The sequence below is a fragment of the Neolamprologus brichardi genome, chromosome 16 (genome assembly GCF_056152115.1).
Source record: "Neolamprologus brichardi isolate AB-2024 chromosome 16, ASM5615211v1, whole genome shotgun sequence".
Taxonomy (NCBI): domain Eukaryota; kingdom Metazoa; phylum Chordata; class Actinopteri; order Cichliformes; family Cichlidae; genus Neolamprologus; species Neolamprologus brichardi.
Window position 1 is genome coordinate 26,853,522 of NC_142119.1, and position 18,277 is coordinate 26,871,798.

Sequence of the window (18,277 nt, forward strand, 5' to 3'; positions counted from 1 at the left end):
TTACATTATACACGTTTCTCTTAAATAATATTATTAGAAAACGCAGCATAAATTGTCATTTCTATGCAGATGTTATCAAAGTTTATTTATCTGTGAAGTACGATAAAAATAAATTAGTTCTCTTTTTCTAAATTCAGACAAAAGGTTCTAGCCAGATGCTTACTCTGAATGCAATCCCTGGTCTGAACAACACTGTGAGAAACACTTTTTGACCAGGTTGTGCATATTAAATGTATATAAATGTCATATTAGTGTGCATATTAAGTTAATATATGGGGCCTCATTACTTAAGATTATGCCTAAAAGTTTCCAATTTGATAAAGCTTATAGTTAGGGCTACAATCATGCTGCAGTAATGTTAGGCTGCTGGTGGCGTCTTCACTCATCTCTCTTGACTCTTTTCGATTTGAAACCACTCTGTATTTAATCATTAGTTATTATTAATCTCTGGCTCTGTTTCCTCTGCTCTCTGCTCTTGTCTCTCACCCCCAACTGATCATGGCAGATGGCTGCCCCTCCCTGCCGGATTCCCCTCTGGTTCTGCCGGAGGTTTCGTCCGGTTAAAAAGGAGTTTTTCCTCCCTACTGTCATCTGATTGTTGGGGGGTTTCTCTCGAATATTGTAGGATCTTTACCCCACAATACAAAGTGCTTTGAGGCAACTATTGTTGTTAATTGTGATATATAAGTAAATAAATAAAAAATAAATAAATTAAAAAGCAATTAGAGAGAGCAGCATACTGAGAGCAAAATGACTGCATTAAAAATAAAAAAGAACTTGTTATTTTACTTTATGGCAGACACTGGTTTTAAAAGATGGTGGGGACATGCTTCTTTTCACTGCCATTGTCAAAGATGGTGTACAGTTTGTAATGGCAAACAATTACAGGGGCCTTTCATCCAGAAGGCAGCATCAAACGGTTCAACTGTCAGCCTTTGTTGCTGTGGGCAGGCAGGCAGCCTAGGGAGAGACTGATGCACACAGCAGAACTTTCTTCTCTTCTGAATGTCCATCACTACATGATAAAACACTCTAAAGCTCGGGAAAAATCAGGACCTCTTACAGGTGAATGAGCTGAAAACACTAAACTAGACCGAAGACTGTTTTCTTTTGTTGCAAACCTGGACAGTGATCAGAAAGTAAATCCACGCGTGTTTCCTTGAAAACCCAACCTGTTTGCTAAGCTGCTCTATCACCCTGTTGCCACCTGGGGGACGTTTCCAAGCTGCCTTCCTCCTGGGATATGACAGATGTAACAGATGTAGCTTTACCCTGCTCTCACTCACATGCACACACACACATATATACACAATGCATGCATACACAGAGGCAGCACACACATGTAAAAGCATCAAGGGACAAACGGATCGTGCCTGGGAGGGGGTATATTTAGACTCTTGCGTAATGTGCTTTTAACACAACACAGAGTGGATGAATTTTTAATGCCAGACCAGAGAGAGAGAGGCAGGAAGAGGAAAAAAATGAATAAAGTTAAGTATTTAATCTGTGCTGTTGCTTAGGGGTGAGACAGAAATCTGAAAGCAGCCTATGAGCATCAGGCACAGCACACAGGCTAGCCACTGGTGTAGCAGCCATGGATGAATGGTTCTGCAAGAGAGGGGAATGGGAAGCAAGTGAGGAAGGCAGAGAGGGAAATATTGTGAGATATGTAAGGTTAGAGAGAGGGAGCGGAGACGAGTGTTTGCATGAATGAGCGAGCAGGAATAACTACGAGCCATGCCAACGCTGTGCAGGGTAACCCGGGGGAAACTAAGAAGTGCACACTACCGCAGCTTCTCTGGCAAAGCCCTTACACATAAAAATGTGTATAGTGCAAAAACATATACAGAAATATCTGTAATATTGTCTGGCTACATTTCCACCATTTACCTCATTAGAGAAGTAATTTCATTGCAGGAAGAAAGCTATGAAGAATGAGTCCATCAGGCATTTGACAGAAATGTACTAGAAAAGCCGAAAGATAGTGGCAGTAATAGTTTTATCCGTTTTACAAAAATGCAACAAAATAGAATTAGAAAGCTCGCTCCTCCCCTCGGAAAAGATTTCAGACTTATTGCTTTGAGGATTTCATGTTCGGGATCAGTTGTTTTTAGCACTGTTTTATACAAAGCATAATTCAAAAGGCACAAACTCAGGGTACCCATTCATTTGATTAACCATCAAACCTTTACAGAGTGTGTCACATTCTCAATGATATTCTGGTGAAACATAGCCCAATTTGTGTGAAGCCTAGACTGCTTTGATCATGTATCTAAAGATAGCAGTGTCAAAAGTGTATTAATGTCTTTCCGTGTTTTTTTATTAAAATATGTAGGCAGTTCCAAGTAAAAATACATCACAAGTTTTTTTTTAAATAATATATGACCAAAAACAGAAACTAGTACTTCTGTTATGAAATATTTTCAGGTGCAGATGAAAGCACATTTATTGTTGTACTAAATTTTACAGCCACACCAGTCACACAGGTCACACCGCGCTGCCGTCACACCAGTCGCACCTTGCTGCTGTCTGCGAAGGTTGTATGACGTCACATCAGTCACACGGATTAGAAATGCGCTGCCGTCACACCCATCACACCGTGCTGCCTGTGCGGTTTAACTGGTAGCGCGATTTAACGGGTAGCATGTTTTCACAGGTAGCACGGTTTCACAGGTAGAGCGGTTTCACAAGCAGCAAGATTTCACGGGTACCGCAGTTTCACGGCTAGCGTGGTTTGTCACTCCCGTCACACTGCGCTGTCTTTGAAGGGTATGGAAGTATGTTGTTTGTGTGAACTGACCATTTGAGAACCTCCGCCAGATGTACGGCTAGGAAATGGAAGCGATTCACTCTTTCCACAGCAGCGCCGTTGATGGTAATCGGGGTATGTGCTTTACTACACCTCCAGAAGTCCACCGTCATCTCTTCTGTTTTTCTGACATTGAGGGTGAGATGGTTCGCATTAAAGTTTAAAGGCACTGAGATCCTTCTTGTAACATCACGCTCACTATTGTGTCATCCGCAAACATCAAAATGAAATTGGAGATACTAGTGGCCGTGAAGTCAAAGGTGTAGAGTGAGTACATGAGAGTTCAGTATACACCCCTGACGTAACACCACGCTGCCGTCTGTGAAGGCTGCATGATGTTACACCGCGCCACACCGGCCACACCGTGCTGCCGTCACATCCGGGTTTCACCTTTGGTGATAAGACCCACCACTGTTGTATTGTCCGCCAACTTCACATTGAAATTGGAGATACTAGTGGCCGTGCAGTCGTAGGTGTAGTGTGAGTACATGAAAGTATACACCTCTGACGTAACACCACACTTCCGTCTACAAAGGCTGCGTAACGTCACACCAGTGACATCGGATACACAGGTCACATCTTGCTGCCGTCACACCGGTCACACCGGGGTATTAAACCCACCACTGTTGTATCATCCGCAAACTTCACAATGAAATTGGAGATACTAGTTGCCGTGCATTCGTAGGTGTAGAGTTCAATATACACCCCTGACGTAACACCACGCTGCCGTCTACGAAGGCTGCTTGACGTTACACCACGCCACACTGGTTACACCGGTCACACAGGTCACACCGCGCTGCTGCCTGTGAAGGTTGTATGACGTCACATCAGTCACACAGATTAGAAACGCGCTGCCGTCACACTGCCCGTCACACTCATCAGACCGTGCTGCCTGCGCGGTTTAACTGGCATTTTCACAGGCAGCACAGTTTCACAGGTAGCGCAGTTTAAAAGGTAGCGCAGTTTAACGGCTAGCGCGGTTTGTCACTCTCGTCACACTGCGCCGTCTATGAAGGGGTATGTTGTTCGTGTGAACTGACCATTTGAGATCCTCTGCCAGATGTACAGCTAGGAAACGGAAGCTGTTCACTCTTTCCACAGCAGCGCTGTTGATGGTGATCGGGGTATGTGCTTTACTACACCTCCAGAAGTCCACTATTGTCCCTTCTGTTTTTGTCACAGGGTGAGATGGATGCGAAGGCTGCATGATGTAACAACGCAGTGCCGTTGTCAAAGGCTGCGTAACGTCACATTGGATACACAGGTCACAGGTCACACCGCGCTGCCATCACATTGGTCACACCCGGGTTTCACCTTTGGTGATAAGACCCACCACTGTTGTATCGTACACAAACTTCACAATGAAATTGGAGACACTAGTGGCCGTGCAGTCGTAAGTGTAGAGTGAGAAAATGAGAGTTCAGGATACACCCCTTACGTAACACCACGCTGCCGTCTACGAATGCTGCATGGTGTTACACTGCGCCACACCGCACTGCCATCAAACTGGTCACACCCATCACACTGCACTGCAGGACGTATACAAGTTCACTATAGACGCCTGACGTAACACCACGCTGCCGTCTGCGAAGGCTGCATGACGTTATACCAGATGGTGTGTGTAGTCGTTTGAGTCAGAACTAAAGTACTGTGGGTCATTTAACTGCTTTAAATATTTTTTTAGACAATAATCTGTTATATCAGGCTACACAATACTTTCTAGAAAAATCATTGTTGGTTTTGGTGCTTTGTTAGTATCTTGATAACTGTGTAAAAGCCTGAATACAGAAAGGTAAGCAACAACACTGTGATAAAGGTGGTGGTGGTGGTGGGGGGCAGGACTATTTATACACAAAGGGTAATCATGGAAGTGGAGACAGACAATTGAGACAATCATAGGCCCTCTTTTTTGACCATTGGGCCATTAATGACAGCTTATTCCTGATTTCCATAATTACTGTGGCCACCCAAAACTGTCAGTGTTTTGCACAACAGTTCATCTTAACTTGAATATGAGATTTGAGATTATGTCAACAGATTTTTGCAAAAAACCCCGTGAAATAACAAAATGTGAAATAACAAAAACCATGGGGAACAAGCAGAAAGTGAAACTTCATATCAAGTCTCTGTTCCAGTGACCTTAGTGGCTTATGCTAAAGTCAACCATAAACAGCCTGCTGTAATTTTCATAACACAGCTCAGCATTATTCCCTTTAGCTGATCCTCACCTGCAATTATAGGCTTTCAAAAACTTGCCAGACTACTGGTGTGATAAGCTCCAGGGATGGAGTGTGCAATCTCTTAATGGTGTTAGAGCAAAAGCATAAGCAATAACACCTGCATTTAAGCTACACTGTCGACATATGGACTTGCTTACACTATGTTATACTGATGCCAAGACCAGGATAGACAAAAATATCAGCATTTCCCTGCTGTTGGATTAAAAACAACAACAAAACAAAAGGAAATAAAGGATCCATAGGTCATGAGATATTTTATGCCTTTAAAGGTAGCAGGCTGAGCAGAGCACACTTAGAGTATCATTATGACAGTCAGAGTCAGAGAAATTACTGTAAAAAATGCTTCTATATTCACTACGAGTTCAGATTGCTCGGCGCTGACGGCAGCCGGAAATGACAGATGGGCGTTCAGGAACTGGCTATCTATCATCTCGCTTGGCTTTTACTGTACGACGTAATCTTTAGAGGCAGAGGCTTGAAAAACGATCAGGATGGCCGATCAGCAGAAATATAGGCTCTTTGCTGTTAATCCTTCCCATATGCTGGGATAACCCAGAAGAGGCACAACAGTGAATGACTGTTGCAATGAGCCAGTTGTGGGTGAGGAGGAACAAAACCCTCAGAGCAGGCAGCAGTAAGGGCACGAAAGAGGTCAAACAAATTTCCACATATTCAGTAGCACAGGCAACTCTGAAAACATTACAGTTACCCTCTTTTCACCTTCTTATTTCACATTCTCTCAGTAAGGCAAAGGGATGCAATTCATGTTCTCGGCACTCTACAAGTCTACATCAAAATAAATAAATAAAAAATGATCCTTTGAACTGTTTTCTAGCATTGGAAAACAGATTTTTATCTTTTGGTCACAACTTACAAAATCACAGAGGCGGTTTTTGGCCTCAAATTGACTAACTTGTCCTGTCCTCAGCTGACAGAAATCTCTCCTTCTGGATGTGTTCTGAAGTTGCAATGCCATCGTTTATCATGAGTAAAAATTTCAGCCTTGTGGTAAAATTGTTGCCTGGATGGCTATTTCCACCTTTGAGCCTCAAATTTTAAGTCAAATGAAAGAGAATAACTTTGTAAGCAATTTGCTGATAACGCTCAGCAGCAGGGGTGTCAGGCTCACTGGATGGCTTTTTGTTGCATTTGGCACCAAGAAGATGTCTCATTATGAATGGACAGCATGAGTTGTTTTTTTGTTTGTTTGTTTGTTTGTTTTTTGAGTTGCATGAGTTGTTTTTGCCTGAACTGATTTATGCCAGAGATATGTTGCCCTTTTCTAAATCCTGCGTCACCACCATAAAGAAAAATAGTTAAGTCAAGGCAGTAAACTGCCGAAATGTGGAAAAACTGAGATGTAATATTTACATTTTTTACCCTTAAGACATCTCAGACTGCTCTTCTGTTTTATAAACAAATTGCTAAATGTGAGTTCTCTCAGAGTGCATGTCTCTAGGAAAAAACAAAACTTGGAGGTCATTTTTAGGTTATTATGCAATAGCTTCACTGGTCCGGCACACTTGAGATCAAATTGAGCTGTATGTGGGCCACGGATGAAAATGACTTTGAGTTCACCTGTGGTCCACAGCTACCGAGAAAGTCTTTATTTTCTCCTTTTTGAAACAATGTTACAAACTCACCTGGCTGCACTGTAAAGTATGATTTGAAGTGAAACGAACAGTAAAAATAGAGGCTTGTGCATGTTTCAGCATTTTCCATCATTTGTGCCGCATCATCTGACTAATAAACATTTAAAATACTACAGAATGTTGCTAAATGGGAGGCCTTATACATATTGTGTAATTGTAATAATTTTTCCATCCATCCATCCATCCATTCGCTTCCGCTTATCCTTTTCAGGGTCGCGGGGGGCGCTGGAGCCTATCCCAGCTGTCATAGGGCGAGAGGCGGGGTACACCCTGGACAGGTCGCCAATCTGTCGCAGGGCCAAAACACAGGGACAGACAACCATTCGCACTCACATTCATTCGCACATTCACACCTAGTGACAATTTGGATTATCCAATTAACCTATCCCCACAAGCTGCATGTCTTTGGACGGTGGGAGGAAGCCGGAGTACCCGGAGGGAACCCACGCAAACACGGGGAGAACATGCAAACTCCACACAGAAAGACCCCGGCCTGATGTTGGAATTGAACTCAGGACCTTCTTGCTGTGGGGCAACAGTGCTAACCACCGTGCCACCGTGCTGCCCTTAAGTAATGTAATGTAATAATTTTTGTTCATCTTAAGTTAAGGCTGCAAATGATTTCTGTTATCAGTGAGTCATAATTTTTTATGGTTAAATCGTTGAAAGAAGTGAAAATAATAATTTCTCCATTATTGAGCCCAAGGTGACAGCTTGAAATGTCTTATTTTGTCCAAAAAAAATAATTCGTAACTCAGAGCTATTTAGTTTGAGATGACACAAAGTAAAAAAAATCTTCATATCTGAAAAGACTGAAGGAGTGAATGTTTGGCATTTACCCTCGATAATTGAAAAGCTAATTTACTTTGAACAGCGCTAAAGACTGAATGACACTCATTCCTGGTGAATAGACGGGCAGGTCTGTGTATATTTGTGCACTCTGCTTTCCTCCAGTTCTGTTTATTTTTGAAAAAGACTTCTGCTATATCCTTCTTTTCTTGCTTTTCCTCTTTAGCTGAAGAGTGGCAGCATTATCCTGGAGCATCAAACATGTCTGTATACACACTCGGGGGGCACCTCTTCATGCTGACTTTGCTGATAGCAGAAATAAATTCAGAGGCCCATCAGTCAAAGAGGTAGGAGTGAACTTTCTTCCTCCACAGTTTCACACTGAGGCTATAAACTGAGCTCTGTCACAGGAACAGAACAAAGCAGCCTTAACCAGACAGTACACATGCAGCTGCAGCATACAGGCGCAGGATTATTGCCACAGTGGAGTTTTCTATTTCGATATTGTACTTTCTGTACTTCATGCTGAAACACCAGCTGTGCTGGTGTGATTTCTTGTTTGACTTCTTTTGATGCTTCAGCGGAAGGCAAAAAAGAGAATAAAGGTGGTTGTCATATTTGTGTAAAAAAGGATTTCATATGTGAGAAAGAAATGCAGCAGCTGTTTTGTGTCATACAGCGTACTGGGTACTATATATAAAATGACCTATCACGTCGGTTAGAGGAAAAATCAAGGTCATTCTCTCCAGCACCCCCTTAACTTTCTGCTTTTCTCTCTCTTATCGGTTGTGACTGATGGAGCTCAGAGATCTGTGAGCTGCCATCCAGGGCTCATCTGGCCCATGACGGCCCTGAGGCGGCAACTGTCACCAGCAGAGCAGACCTCCTGCTCCTGGCTGCGGTTTCTGTTGGGCTGAGGTCGGCTAATGAGGACATTATCAGATCAGTGTCTTCAGCCTGACACAAACCGAGCCGCCAGCACACTTATTCAACCTTTTCGCACCTGCTCTCAAGATGAACGACCAACAGCTTCACGCAATATAGTCACAGGAGATGGGAGGTCATATTGTGTATTATTTCAAGGAAGTGAATAACTTCACGGATGATGAATGAAGCCAATATGATTTGTGACTTATTGCTGAATTTTGTTTGGTCAGAATACAGTATGAGAGCAATTATTTAGGAATGACGTCTGCCTTCGTTAATGCATTCTTTGAATATTACATGTAGATTTGACATTTTTCACGCCATCTCACAGCATCTCTGTCTCGCTAACTCAGTGATGAGTTGAAAAATTGAGAAAAATTCATATGAATGAGTGCAAATGCCATCTGCTGATGAAGGTCATGTAATAAGTTAACCTCTCAACAGCTTCTTAATGGAGCTTCAAGGGAGATTAGTTTGTTCGCAGCTGTTTCCAAGGTTAAGAATGAACTTTGAAACTCAAATTTAAGATGACAGCACAGCTGTGCTTGGAGCTTTTTTTAAATGTGTGGTTTCAACAGAAATTTTGAAGCAGTTTATAAATGTGGCTTTTAAAAAGTAATACACAAATTAAATTGTTTTAATTATCATTAATTACACATTAATTACAATTAGGACTGAAGGAAAAGTCAGAGATTACAATTCATCCTGTGGTTGACATGGATACATTTAAATAATTTCAACAGCCATTTTTATAAGGTACATGTTGTTGTTTAGGGTTGGCCTCCTTTTTACCTTTAGCCCTAATTCTTCATAGCTCACATTCTACAAGGTGGTGGAAACTTTTCACACAGATTTTGTTCCACGTTAAGATGATAGCATCACACAACTGCTGCAGATTTGTCGAATCCAAATCCACAATGTGAATCTCCCGTTGCACCAAAAAGCGTGGTCACGAAGGAAGCAACAATACTCAGGTAGGCTGTGACATTAAAACAATGGAGCCATGCTTTCATGTTATTTACAGCCAAATGTTGCAGCAGAAATCAAGACTCATCGGAGCAGGAAACATTTTGCCATTTTCTATCATCCACTTTTGATTCGCCTGGACAAATATTCTTAGTTTCCTTTCTTTTGCTGCGATCTTCTGCTGCAGCTGTAGACCATCTCCTTCAAGGTTCAGAGATGCTCTCCTGCATACTTTCATTGAAAGAGCGGTTATTTCAGTTGCTGTTGCCTTTCTATCAGCCTGAAGCAGTCTGGCTATTCTCTGATCTCTGGTATCAACAAGGCATTTTCACCCAGAGAATTGCCGATCACTGGATATTTTCTCATGTTCCGACCATTCTCCCAATCTGGAAAATCCCAGCAGATCAGCAGCTTCTAAAATACTCAAACCAACACAACAGGCAACAACACAAACATGCCACATTCAGAGCCACTTGCATCATCTTTCTTCCCCATTCTGCTGCTCAGTTTAAACTTCAGCAGGTTGTTTTGATCATGTCTAAAAGTCTAATTGTATTGAGTTGCTACCACGTGATTGGCTGGTCTGCTTTAACAATTAGTTGAACAGGTGTACCCTATGAAGTCGCCAGTGAGACTGTGCATTAAAAATAAAAGATGCCAGCTTGCTGGTGTCACAACAGAAAAAGTCAGTTCATGGCCCTGATACTTTAGCTTCTGTAGAAAAGTTTAAGGTAATTCATCACTAATTAATTTGATATATAAATTGATGGACCAACAGATCAACCACTACTAAAACATGCTGATCAGTGGCTAAAATTGTTTATCTACGATTCATTTGATTGATTTAAAAGTGTTAATATGACACGGAGTGTGAAGTGATTAAACAAACGCTGCTGCTTTTTAAAAAAATGAACTCATTCACTGGCAGAGACACTTTGGCAAACATGCAGCAGCTGCAGAGAAAATGGCAACAGCGATCACACTGTCATACACTCATCTTCACAGAAGGCTTTAAGATGTCAGCGCCACCTTTAGAAGTCTCTGAACTTCAGTGGGGTTCAAACCAAGTGTGAAAACTACCTGTGATTGCTACGTACGCACTACTGAACATTTGGTTGACAGGCCAAAGTTACAACATGACGGCCGAGCAACAGCAGAGAGCCATCTGTTTTACCTCCAGTCCTGAGACAACAGTAAGCATCTCAGTGCCACAGTGCTCACTGAAATTCAGATTATGAGGGATGAAACGTCCCCTTTTTCAGCTGCTGCAGAGCCAGAACCTTTACAGTAAACATAAACATCCCTTGCCAAAAAGCATCATTCTCCAGCATCAGAGAGACCTGAAAGCAAATTGGCTGTTTACCATTTTGAACAAATGCATCAACATAATTATCAGCACTGATGGGAGAGAGATCTCTATAAGCTGAAACTAATTTTAACTTTCAATATTCATCTCCAAAACAGAGCTGTTCTATCATTTTGTGAGCCTCACGTGGGCCATTAGTATGCACAATGAGGTGTACTTCATCACTGCATGCAGGGAGTAAATGAACTTCAAGCAATGCCACTGTGATGGTGTTTTGTAATATGGACTGGAAGGGTAGGGTTTTTTTTTTTTCCACACTGTTGGTTCCATGCTCAGCTAGGGGCAGCTGGACCATAAACTGCGAACACATATCTTATATGCGTATTTATCTCTCCGTGCAGTCAGTTGTTTGAGTAGAACCTCACTAACCTTGCTGCATCCATTTCCAAAAAGGCATCTTGGGCAGTGACACTCGCAGAGCATATATATATTTATATGCAGCAAACACATTTGAGAGAGGGACCTCAGAAGATGACAGCTTAATGTCCTTGGTGACAGCTAATTTGGCTGTGTGGGAGTGAGAGTGAGCTGCCAGAGTGTTTATTTCCCCCAGAAAAAAAAATGAAAAAAAAAATCAACATATCTGATCTCGGGTGGGAGGGAGAGTCATTTTACAGAGTGAATTTTCTTCCCCAGTGAGAGTAACGGCTGTTAGAGGCAGTGCAAGATCACTGCCTCTCCTATTCACATGATGCCTTTCAAAATTAAGATTAGTCACAGGGGTTGGGCTGTTACTATGTGCATGCATTTGGCAGCTTTTTGCAGAAACCTTCATGAATGCAACAATCATGCAATAAATATGGTAAAAGCACAGAAGAAGGTAACGGAGTAGATCCAGTGACAGCAACGGCTGTGGGCTCGACAGTGCGACAACATCTGCCCTTTAATTTTGTGCTAGTAATTGCTACTTCTATTCACATGTCAGCCACAGAAGACACAAATTATTCAGTCTGAATAAATTACAGTAAGGTTTATTTCATTTGTTGGAGCAAATGTGAGTGCTTCATGCTGCAATAAAAGTAGAACTTGCATAAGTGGATCCTTCTCTGGAAGAATGTAATGAGTGTTCCACTCGTTAATGGATGATTTCACAGCTGTGGATAGCTCACCTATGCTAAAAAGAAAGAAGTTACATTTTAACTGCCTTTGGCGACAAGTGCAGCATCAGCACAAAGAGGCAAAATGTTATAAATAAGAAGCATATGTGCCACACATTAAAGGCTGTCATACTACTAAAATATATAGCACGATGCTTCACATAACATTAAAGGACAGCTTACAGCTTCCTGCAAATTATGTTTAGGAATAGATTTGATCAACCATCTCCTGTGCGTCTGACAAGCAGAAATGTTATAGTAATATTAATCCAGTGTCATCAATGTAATATCATTGCAGCAGCCTTCCACACGAGCTCGTCCCTGCGCCCTGAAGTAATAAAAAGGTGAACAGCCACATTATTGTACTTGCTTGAATCACGCTGCTTCCCTCGACAGTTTGAGCGCCTGTCTCATTTATCAACATCTCACACAAAGCCCAGTGTCGCCTCTACCTCAGGTGGGACTAACTGGCTGCATGAAAGCAGAGGGAAAGCAGAGGGAAAGCTTCAGGGACGATAAAAAAAAAATAAAAAATAAAAAAAATAAAAAAACAAAACAAACGCAGGCTGCCAACAGAGCTGAGATAAAATGTCTTTAGATATAGAAACAAGATTTAAGTTGCACTGAAATGTGTCAGTAAAGCTGATGGGATTAAATGCTTCTGGTGACACATGTGGGATGAATTTGATGTTCAGTGTATTAAAAGCTATTAAAACAATTGAGCTTTATTTTGATAATTGTTTGGATTTTATGAGCAGCTTGGCTAAAACCGTTAAAAGGAGAATTTGGTGCAGACCAAAATTTGTTATTTTCATGTATTGAGTATTATACAGAGCTCAAACATGGCAGGGCTAAAGAGCACTTGCGGGCTCCATCACTAGCAGCCACTAATTGAGCAACAGGCAGCCTTTTATAAGCTGCTGCTGCTGAGCCACTTTGCTCATATCACACCATGGGCTTTTCCATATTTCATAAAAAGGCAATTAAGTCATGTGACCATCTCCCAGATTATAAACTATAATTAAAAAAAACTGCCATCAACACAACATATAACTAATGAATCTACAATACATTAAGATAATATAATGCTAAAAACCCACACAATTTCAGATTTGGTCTCTCCCAGAATAAATCCACTTCTCACGACAGTTAGCACGTCCATGTAGTGGTCAACATGTGAAAGATGCCCGGAAGGAGCCACAAACCCAGCCTCAGGGGTTAATGGGCTAGTGTTAACCTGGTGCCGGTGCAAAGCCTGGACAAATGGGAGCATTGAGATTAGGAAGGGCATCCCAGCATAAAATGTGCCCAGATGGATATCCCACAATTTTGTTGTACATGTGCAATGAGAATAAATGGCTGTTCTATTTTATTCAAATTCCAAAAAAAAAAATAGGCTGCTGTGTAAAATGTGAACAAAAAAAGGATGCAATAATTTGCAAATCTCATTGCAACTAATTGCAAATTTTCTGATACAACTTTCCCATATTTTGTCCACAGTAGAACATAGAAAATTATAAAAAAAAACAAAAAACAAAACTGTAATGCACCATTTTAAGAAAAAAGTTAAGCTCATTTTGAATTTAATGGCAGCAACACACCTCAAAAAGTTTTGGAAAAGTTGGGACAGGTGTAGCTGAGATATAATATACTGAGTGTGAACATTCTCAAAACTGTATTGTATATAGTTTATTTTTTTTATTATTATTGTGTAAATTAAATTTTTGTAAAACTAAGTTCTCTTTCAAACATTCGTTTCGGTGTCTCACTATGGGGAACGCTCTCTCAGCGTTGTCCTCAGAAGCCTCTATATCATTACTCCAGCCAGTATTGGCTGGCAGTCGTGACGCTTGCGTCAGGGAGGGGCCACCCTCCTCCCTATAAAAGGGTGTGACGCAGCGTCACCCGTCATTCAATTTCCTCTTCTCGCTTCTTAGAATCCTCATCTCTCCTGACTGTGAACGTGAGTGCTAGCTTAACTGTCCACACGAGCAAGCTAACACCTTGGTCACCGGGCGCTAGCACGGCTCGCGTTTCGTGTCACCTGCTCTTCACCACAGAGCCAGGTCGGAGAGTGTGTTAGCGGCCACCACGCATCTAGCTCAACAGTTAGCTGACCAAGCTATCTGTCTTTGCTACACACGGCCACCAAGCCAAGTAGCGCAAGCGCTAGCCACCACACTAGCTAGGTCATACTAGCTCACCATAGCTACCCGACCGAGAGAAGAAAAGAAAAAAGTTCAGCGTTAGCCGTCCAGCCGTTCCAAGCTAGCTACACCAAGCTTCCTTAATATGGCAGACCGCAAACCGCTGCCCAGAATTTGCTCCTGCGGTTGCAAAATCTCAGGTTCAGATACACATGACGCGTGTGTGATGTGCCTCGGGCTGCAACACGCCCAAGCAGCTATTTCCACACCGGGTATATGCGAACACTGCGCTCGCTTCACCCACAAAAGCCTTCGCCGAAGGCTAGCCCGCCAGGCTAGCTTGTCGAAGGAGGACCCAATGCTGTCTCCAGTCGGCCCACCGATGGAGCACACTGAGTCCGCCACACCAGGCACCAGCTGGGGCGACGAGATGGATATCGTCCTCCCGCTGGTGGATGATGCCGAGGTCAGCTGCGAAGCTATGTTTGATTCTCTCGAGGCTAATGACGAGCTACTCAGCGAATCCTCTGAGGGAGCGTCGGAACATCTCGTCTCGGACGAGGATGACGACGTTTTCTTTGCCCCCTCTGGTCGAAATTCTGCGACATAAGGGGCCGATTGTGATAACCCTGGCACACAGTCCCGCGGCATGGAGCTATTTGACGTTGCAAAACGGGCAGCTGAAAAGCTGGCAATCCCATGGCCCGCGGTGACAACGGAGACCTCCACCTCACGATACGAGGGTAAAAGGCTCCCCGTAGCAAAGCGCACTACTAAGCAGGTACTGCCGCTTTTCCCCGAATGCGTGGACGAGGTCACACGCTGCTGGGCAAAGCCATTTTCGTCACCCAACCCCGTGCAGGGAGCGGCGGCGTTTGACTGCGCTGGAATGAAAGAGAAGGGCATCTACCAAATTCCCACAGTGGAGAATCTGGTGGCTTCTCATCTCCACCCAAACCAGAAACTTTCCATGTCATCAGGTCCGTCCCTGCCCTCCAAGGCCGAACGCCTGCAGTCCTCCCTGGCTGACAAGGCGTATAAATCGGTTGCCACCACCGCGAGGGCATTGAACGCCTCATCGCTCCTGCTAGCCTACTCGGCGGAGCTCCAGGACCAGGCTGCTGCGAACCCGGATGCTAGCGAGCTGTGGGAAGAGCTGGGCGTAGTTATGGACCAGTGTCTCCACCTCACTAGAGCAGCAGTACAAGCGGCGGGCAGAGCCCTCAGCATCATCGTCCTACAGGAGAGGGCAAGATGGCTGAACTTGTCGGGGCTTTCGGACAGAGAAAAACGTGACATTCTGGATGAAAGCATCGACCCCGCTGGGCTTTTCGGGACCGCCGTTGCCACCATGCAAAGACGGTGCGAGGAGAAAAAGAAAAAGGGAGAGGCCCTGCAGCTGTGTCTCCCTAGGAAGACCCAGGCTGCGCCTCCACCCAGTCGCCGCACGTTCGCTCAGGTCACCAGCCGTCCAGCCGGCGTGCCGACGTTTAAAATCCCTCGCCACCCAGCCCCGCAGGTCGCGGCCCAGGGTCCCCTAGGATCGCAGAACCCTAAGACCCACTGGCCCAGGAAACACGTCCCGCCTGCTGCCGCTCAGGGTGCCCCACCACCAGCCAAGCAGTCGGACCGCAAGAAGAAGCGGACTGCCTAACATCCCCCACGGGGAGATCGGAGCCGGACCAGCCCGGGCTCCAAGTTCACTCCAGGGCTCAGTTCCGGAGCCCGTTCGGAGAAGTGTGTTCTGCCTCCACCTTTCAGCGCCTGGGACTCGAGTTGGATCCCACAGAGCGCATTTCAACAAAGAGACGGCGAGACACTGTTCAGCTGAATCAAGCATGTCTGTCTCACAAAACACACTGTTTATTAAAAACTCACCCGTTGCATCCAGGCATGTCGCCAAGGGCACGGGAAAAATGTGTGAAAAACACAGAAAGCATGTTGAAAAACATAATGCCCCCACGCACCCAGACACCACCGGGGTTAATTCCCTCAGTGGTGTCCGGCCCCATAAGCGCTGGTCAAGCGCGGGCCACCCGCGCATGCGCAGTCGGGTCTGGCCCGAAGGACCAGTTTCCGCCACAAGAGGGAGCCAGAGCTCCGTCTACTGTGGAGTGCCTGTCTTTGGGGCCGCTGTCAGCAAGAATAGAGAGATGGCGAGCTCTCGCTGCGCCAGAATGGGTTGTGAGGACATTAGAGCGAGGCTATCGTTTGCAATTCGCAACCACCCCTCCCAGATTTCACAAAGTGATTTTCTCTCTTGCAAAAGGCGAATCAGCCAGGATCCTGCAAGAAGAAATAACTACCTTGCTATCAAAGGGAGCAGTACGAGAAATACCCCAGGAGCAGAGCCAATGCGGCTTCTACTCAAAGTATTTTCTCGTGCCCAAGAAGGGAGGGGGACTGCGTCCGATACTGGACCTACGGGCTCTGAATCAGCATCTGAGGTCATACAAATTCAGGATGTTGACGACCACCACTCTGCTGCATGTAGTGCGCCCAGGCGATTGGTTTACATCAATAGACCTGAAGGACGCATACTTTCGCATCCCTATTTACCCACCTCACAGAAAATTCCTGCGCTTTGCGTTTCAGGGCAGAATGTACGAGTACCAGGTCCTGCCGTTTGGTCTCTCACTGAGCCCTCGGGTATTTGTGAAATGCACAGAGGCAGCCATAGCCCCACTGAAGAGGCGGGGCATCCGCATAGCAACATACATAGACGATTGGCTGCTGCTATCAGAGTCCGAAATAATGGGAAGAGAGCACACCAGGTTGACAGTGATCATCTGATGGCTCTGGGTTTCACCATAAACTACCAAAAGAGTGTCCTGCAGCCAGCTCAGGCCATCTCTTTCATAGGAATAGCTCTAAACTCCGCCTCGTACAGAGCATGTCTCTCTGTGGACAGAGTAAAAAAAATGCTATCACATGCCGGCATTTTTCAGTTGGGAAGATATCTCCCATTCAGAAAATGCCTGCAGATGCTGGGATTAATGGCGTCTTCACTGGCAGTCATTCCACTAGGCAGACTGCATATGAGGGAATTTCAGCGATGGGTTGCATCACTGAGACTGAATCGAAAGCGCCATACCTACCGCTATATCAGAGTGACAGCAGACTGCGCTGCAGCACTCCACTGTTGGAGAAATCCCACATTTCTCACTCAGGGGGTGTCACTGGGGGCTGTCACAGCCAGAAAGGTGGTGACCACGGACGCGAGTCTCACGGGCTGGGGGCAGAGCAGTGAGCGGCAGCTGGGGCTCACAACAGAGGGGTGCTCACATAAATTGGCTAGAATTGCTAGCAGCATTTCTAGCACTGAGACACTTCCTTCCCCTGTTGAGAAACCACCATGTTCTGATCAGAACAGACAACACCACTGTTGTGGCATACATCAACAGACAGGGCGGGTTACGTTCCCGTCCCTTGCACATGCTGGCTCGCAGACTGATCATGTGGAGCAGCATCAATCTGTTGTCACTGAGAGCTACTCACATTCCAGGAGCTCTGAACTTGGGAGCAGACTTAATGTCCAGGGGAAACCCGCAGTACGGGGACTGGACCCTGCACCCACATGTGGTGACCCAAATCTGGACCCGCTTTGGCCAGCCACAGGTCGATCTGTTTGCCTCGAGGGAGAACGCTCAGTGTCCACTGTATTTCTCCCTGAGGGACCAGGAGGCTCCGCTAGGGGTAGACGCATTAGCTCACAACTGGCCACATGCTCTGCTTTATGCGTTCCCTCCGCTGGCCTTAAATTCTCCCACTCTAACCAGAGTGAGAGAGAGAGGGCTAACAATGATATTGATCGCCCCAAGGTGGATGAGGTCCCACTGGTTAGCGGAGATTGTGCCCCTCTTGTGGAGCGAACCTTGGCCTCTCCCTCTCCGACGAGACCTAGTCTCCCAAGCCAGGGGGGAGATTTTTCACCCTCACCCCGAGCGCCTTGCCCTGTGGGCTTGGCCCGTGAGAGGTTGAATCTGAGTACGGCAGGACTCCCCCAGGGTGTTATAGCCACTATTCAGAGTGCTAGAGCCCCCTCCACAAGATCATTGTATGAGAACAAGTGGAGGGTATTTGAGGAATGGTGTGGAAAGTCTCACACTCTCTCCTTTCAATGCTCTGTGACAACAATTCTCTCCTTTCTCCAAGAACTGTTAGATAAAGGAAAGGCCTTTTCCACAATTAAAGTATATCTAGCAGCCATTTCAGCCTGCCATGTGGGCTTCGTGGATGGCCCGGTGAGCCATCACCCGCTAGTCTGCCGTTTCATGAAAGGGG

The 18,277-nt window shown here is 44.9% G+C and overlaps 1 protein-coding gene and 1 pseudogene across 1 annotated transcript; both read left to right on the top strand.

The window, feature by feature from the left end:
* The first annotated feature begins 14,642 nt into the window (after nucleotides 1–14,642).
* On the top strand, nucleotides 14,643–15,647 carry LOC148098280 (uncharacterized). Its single transcript, XM_087852927.1, has one exon. It carries the CDS (start codon nucleotides 14,643–14,645, stop codon nucleotides 15,645–15,647), a length of 1,005 nt encoding a protein of 334 aa, XP_087709053.1.
* A 284-nt stretch (nucleotides 15,648–15,931) lies between these two features.
* Nucleotides 15,932–18,045, top strand: LOC148098281 (uncharacterized; annotated as a pseudogene).
* Nucleotides 18,046–18,277: the final 232 nt, after the last annotated feature.

Bases quoted from the DNA above. Each gene is read 5' to 3' on its own strand.
- LOC148098280 (XM_087852927.1), top strand. From the start codon at position 14,643: ATGGAGCTATTTGACGTTGCAAAACGGGCAGCTGAAAAGCTGGCAATC.